This window comes from Condylostylus longicornis, unplaced genomic scaffold (genome assembly GCF_029603195.1).
Source record: "Condylostylus longicornis isolate FDR11 unplaced genomic scaffold, ASM2960319v2 ptg000017l, whole genome shotgun sequence".
In the NCBI taxonomy this organism is placed as follows: domain Eukaryota; kingdom Metazoa; phylum Arthropoda; class Insecta; order Diptera; family Dolichopodidae; genus Condylostylus; species Condylostylus longicornis.
In genome coordinates, this window is record NW_026577986.1 from 8,189,753 (window position 1) to 8,195,591 (window position 5,839).

Below are 5,839 nucleotides of genomic sequence, written 5' to 3' on the forward strand. Positions count from 1 at the left end.
ATAGGGTTGCTATTATTTTAGAATTTAAAGGAAATTTTTGGAAATAGTGACTTAAAATAAACAAACCTAATGTTATAAGGAATGCTATTTATTCAAAAATATAGTTTAAAATATGATCTAGTCGAGTAGTTATCGGGCACAAATTGCAAGTTTCTAAACAGTTTAAGTTACTTTCTGTTACTGAGTGCAAGCGAATGAAGAGGAACTTTTGTTTATTGTGAAATTTCTCTACTCTCTATCTATTTTATTTTGTATTATAATCTCAAATTCGAAAAAACTAATGGGTTTTTCTGAATACTAATATCTATATGCCTATACGTAATAGTACACAATAATTTATTCGGACTTGCCACATCTACATTTTTAGAATCCCTAATAAAAAGCACTACAAAAATTACTCTTAACCAAAATAATGTTAAAAATATATACGAAACGCACGGCTTTTTTCTCACAAAAATTAAAATATTGGCAACCTTCGTCTTAAAAATTAAACTTGAATTTTCTCTTTTTGAATATTTCACTCGAATTTTTTTTTAAAATTTCAAATTTTTTTCATTTTTTATTGATCACTTTATGCATTTACTCAATATATGTATAATATTTTAGTACCTCAACGACACAGATTCAATGCACAATATAAATTTAAAATTTTCACCCACTTGCATGTACGATTTTGGGTAAATGGGTTAAAACTTTTTTGGTTTTTCTTTATTTTTTTTTCAAGTGCCTGTGCTAACAATAGGTTTAAATTCGTTATTCTATTTGATTGCAGCAGCATCCTGATAAAATTTCATTTTTTTATTCTTTTCCTACACATAAACATACAATATGTTCAAATATATTTTTAAGTATGTGCTGATTCCTCTAAAAGAACAAAAATTGTATAAAGTAAAAATGCACATAATATGTAGGAATTTAAAGTAGTTTTCAAACGATATCAAGATTTCTTTATTGGAAAAAGAGTGACAAGAAAAACATCCATCTTATGTTCTGACACCTACGGTATAGATATCCATTATGTTATTATAGAAAATGTACAACTATCGAAAATTTTTAGAATGTGACAGTGATGATTTTTTAATTTTATTTTCAAATAGCTGCTTACGTTGTCTTCTTTTTCTAATTTTTAATTTTTTGTAAAAAAATTTTTCCAATAATTCCATAATATTTTGATAACTTTTCGCTTTGTATGTAGCATAGACATGAATTTGTACAAGCGTATGTGTGTTTTTTATAAAATACTAAATGCACAATATTGGCTATTTATAATCATAATCAATCTAGTGAATGAAAATGTAGAATAAGTCGAATAACAATTTTTAAATGTAAGAATAAGGAAAGAGTCTAGAAAATATCCAGAATTTGTTCGAATCATAATTTTACTTATTTTACTTAGAACTAATTTCGACACTTAGTGAATCATGATAGGGTATGCCCCGAGATATTGCTTATGTTTAAAAATAATTAAAATTTTTTATTTGAGAGAAAATTGCATACTTCGCGGGGCATGTGTGTCCCAATTTCATTATTTTAATATCAAAATTTATTTTTTGCAGAGATTTTAAAAACAAGTAAAAATTATTCCATAGCAACCCGAACAAAATTTCCATATATGAACATAAAAGTAAAATTAATTATATTTAAAGGGTAAGCTGTTGAGATTTCAGGTTGCAATTCAAATTCAAAGAGGATCACTTTTTAATATGAATTCTGGAAATATTCTAATAATTTTAATAACCATGCCCGATTGAAAAAAAAACAAGCATTTTTTGAGTCTTATAAATTATTAGAAAATAAAGATCGATTATGTGTCTCTCACAAAATCAAGCTATCCAAAATCTGTATATGAACTTATGGAAATCAAATATTTAAATAGAAAATTAAAATTTGGTAATTAAATTTTTTGAAGAATATTCGTGTATTTCATTTACGTTGTTACTGCTTCTTCTTCTTCTTCTTCTTTATTTAGAGCCTTGCTCTGTTAATTTACAAAAGCGTTGGACATAATATGTAACATTAATACAGAATATAAATACATGTATACTGCATACATTATATATATACATAAATTTATTTGATACAATATAATATATTTGTTTCTTTGTTTTTTTTTTTTTTTTTGTTAATGATGATCTGACATTGAGCCGGAAGTCCAGCATTCCTGCCATCTCTTCGGTGGTCTTCCTGGAAGTCTACACGAACTGGGTTTCCCCATGAATGCTCTTTTAACCACCCTGTCTGGCGACATCCTTTGTACATGCTGATTCCATTCTTTTCTTCTTCTTCTACTCCATTTGACAATATCCTGAATTTCGCAAATTTCTCTTACTTCATCGTTGCGTTTATGATCGTATCTGGTGTAACCTGTTATGGATCTTAATGTAGCCATTTCCGCTGCGCTCATAATATTTTCGGTTTTTTTTGTGTCTGCCCTGCTTTCTATTGCATAAGTGATTATAGGTCTTATGCATGTCTTATATATGCGGGTTTTGCTTCTAATATTCATGTGCTTATTTTTCCAGATAACATCTTTTAAATAACCTGAAATCGATGATGCTTTAGTTGCTTGTGTTTTAACTTCTTTGGTTAGATCACGTGATGATGTTATAAGTGCTCCTAAGTATTTAAATTCCATCACTTGTTCGATGCTTTTTTCGTATACTGCAAGCTTACATCGCAGAGGGTTTTTGGATATTACCATGCTTTTAGTTGTTACTGCAATTTCAAAAAATCCTTAAAATTTCGATTAAACGTAATAATTTGTTTTTGTTAAATTTGTACATAATTTTTGGAGAGTGAAGTTTTGTCTTGATATAGTTTCCAACTACGCTGCATTTATTTTGTTTTTTATTTTTAATGGCCGTCTGTAATAACAAAATTATTATAGGATACCATAAAAAATATTTGCAACGCTTTTGATAATTTGATAAGTTTTCGACTGTTATAGTTTTCTAGAATTAGAAAAACGTGCCACACCCAAGATCTGTTCATAATAATTATTGCTTTCCTTTAATAATTTTATTAATATTAAAAATTGAAGTTGACTTTAAATTTATTTTCACCTTATCCAGTTAAAGGTTTTTTTTTGTGTTTACCGAAAATGACACAAAAATAAAATCAGATTAAAAGTGGCTCGAAAACTCTTTAATAGTTTTCACAATTTTCAAATAGAAAAAAAAATATTATCCTAAAATCTCGTTTTTTTATTGCAATTTCTTTAATAGAAAATTGAAAAAATTTTCTTGTAGAATTCATTTTCACTAAATTCGTAAATTTTGTTGTATAATTTTAATCTATTAGAATTTCAGATAAAAAATTTTTCTCATGAATTTTTAATGCATTTAATTTTCGGCTACAATGAAATTGTGTGGCACCGCTATGATAAAAATATAAAAATTTCTATAAGAAATTTCTTCATTTTGTGACAGTGAAATAAATTGAATTTTTTTAGATTAAAGGAAGAAAAACTTATTTGATTTTATACAGGAAATTGAAGGCAATATTGAAAAACTTTTATGCAATTTTTATACTTTAATCCTAAAATTAGATAGTCAAAAATTCAAAGATATGTGAGGACATGGTTCTACTTATGATTGACTTGTTATTGATAAATTTCCTTCTTTAACAGGTCTAACTACTCTACTGTTATAATTGCAATTTCAATTTAATACTTTAATTATTAAATTAACTCAAAAGGCTAATCATTTTTAAATTAAAGATTATTGGACTGCTTTGTGTTTAATTTAATTTTAAATGGAAAATTAATTGTTTATCTAATCCTTAAATATTTTTCCACTATTTTTTCAATCTTTTAATTTTATTCGAAAGCAAACCCAATTTTTATTATTATCCTTTGTGCATATAGTGACATCTATTAAGGAAACAATATTACAGTTTGTAAAGTGCATTTATCTATGAAAAAAATCTTAAGCTAAAAGATTATTTTAGATTGTCTTCTGAGTTTTTATGATTCAAAGGTTTTTTTTTTTTGCTTCATGAATCAAAAAGGACCCCGTAGCGAAGTATTGAATTTTTCATTATATTTCATTAAAAGACAAGAATGACGGTGTTTTAAAATTTTTTTTTAATCCCAATTCTTCAAATCCTTAAGTAAAAGTCTTGTTAACCCTTGTTTTATATTTTTTTGTACGTTTATTTCTTATTTTTCTTTTTATCCTTTTTTTAATTTAATTTTTTTTTAGCTCTTAGTAATTTTTCTCTATTTGATTGAATTTTCCTATAGTAGACCTTTTTAATTAATTTGATCATAAATTTCCCTTTTAAAATATGAAGAAGAGCTTTTATTTATTGTGGAAAATTAGAAAAAGTATGGAAAGTTTTTCCTTTTTAATTATTGGCTATTATAAATGTAAGGAAAATTAAATTAAGAATTCAAGCGGGAGGGAAAAAAAATTTTTTTCATTTTTTTTGTAGACCGCCCAAAAAAGTGCTTAAAAATCTAACTATTTACTTTGATTTTTCGCGTTTATATTTTAGACAAATTCGGAAGCTAATAACAATGTAATTTTGAACAACGTCAAAAAATGTTTTTTTTTTTTACAAAATTAAAAGGTGATTAACGATCTGTATTGCATATAACAGTACGTGAATAATTTTGAGCCACTACGGCCAGAAGCGGTACAGAATAGTCACAGAAATGGACAGGAATTATACGAAAACTTTCGCTCATTTCCTGAGTGGGTATTAATGACTCAGAAGCCACTTATGAAAATTATGTCTAGCGGACTATTACAACTATAGATTGTATGGGAAAACCTCAATCAAAATTTATAGTAATTATTATTATTATGTCGGATATTAATTACGAATTAAGCATTAAAAATTTAGATCCTTGTAAATTTTTGATACAATTAAGAAATCTGTTCTTTAATATTGGCACTCTAGGTAAACAACAGCTGAGAATAATTTTAAATACCTATCTTTTCCCTTGAAAAATTTTGGAAAGAAAAGAACGTGTTCTTTAAAACCCATTTTTTTAAAATAATTTTCAGAAACACGACACCCTCCAAGACTTTTATTTGGCTATGTCATTATTTTAAAAATTTTTATTTTTAAAGAAATTTACAAGAGACTACAGAAAAATTTTCAAATTGAAGGCATCATCTAGAGATTTTATAAATATTCATAAATTTTTAAACCAAATCCAGTCATTATTAAAATTTTCACATTTGAATATTGATTTTTATGTATGGTAATTAATTTTTAATGCATAAAATAACACAAATTACTTCAAATACAAAACAAAAATTTTTGTATAACAAATTAATAATGAAAATTTAATGAATAATTTACGAAAAATTGAACGTATACTTTACGAGTAATTAACTTTCGAAATATTTAAGATCTAAGGATTAATAATGAAAAATCATGCAGTTTACAGAAGTAATTACACGTATTTAACAAACAGATTAAATATTTGTTTTAACATAAAAAAAATAATATTGTAATTACCAAATGCAAATGAATATTAATGATGGTTGTAATGTTTGCAACCAGATCCTTGTGAATTAACAAAAATATATATTTTAAAATCAGCATTCTTTTGAATAATAACAATAATTAAAATTAATTTTTAAAATTACAATTTTCATTAGTTCATTCCAAATGCACATGTAAGATTAAAATCTGTTTATATTTCCTGAAATTCCAACTGTGATGTTTTAATAATTGGAGAAGGGAAGCCACCCGAGAAGTAATAATGTCACTAGGTATTTTTTGTTCGTCTGGGGGTATTCTATCATACTGCTTCAAGAGTTCTATCTAGTCTCGGAAATCCTGTATAAATTTAAATAAATATTATATTTAACATGCAATTTTC

The 5,839-nt window shown here is 25.8% G+C and overlaps 1 protein-coding gene across 1 annotated transcript; it reads right to left on the reverse strand.

Annotated features, from left to right (window-relative positions):
- Positions 1-2,122: 2,122 nt before the first annotated feature.
- LOC129606044 (uncharacterized) lies at positions 2,123-2,701 on the reverse strand. Its single transcript, XM_055516096.1, has one exon. It carries the CDS (start codon positions 2,699-2,701, stop codon positions 2,123-2,125), a length of 579 nt encoding a protein of 192 aa, XP_055372071.1.
- Positions 2,702-5,839: the final 3,138 nt, after the last annotated feature.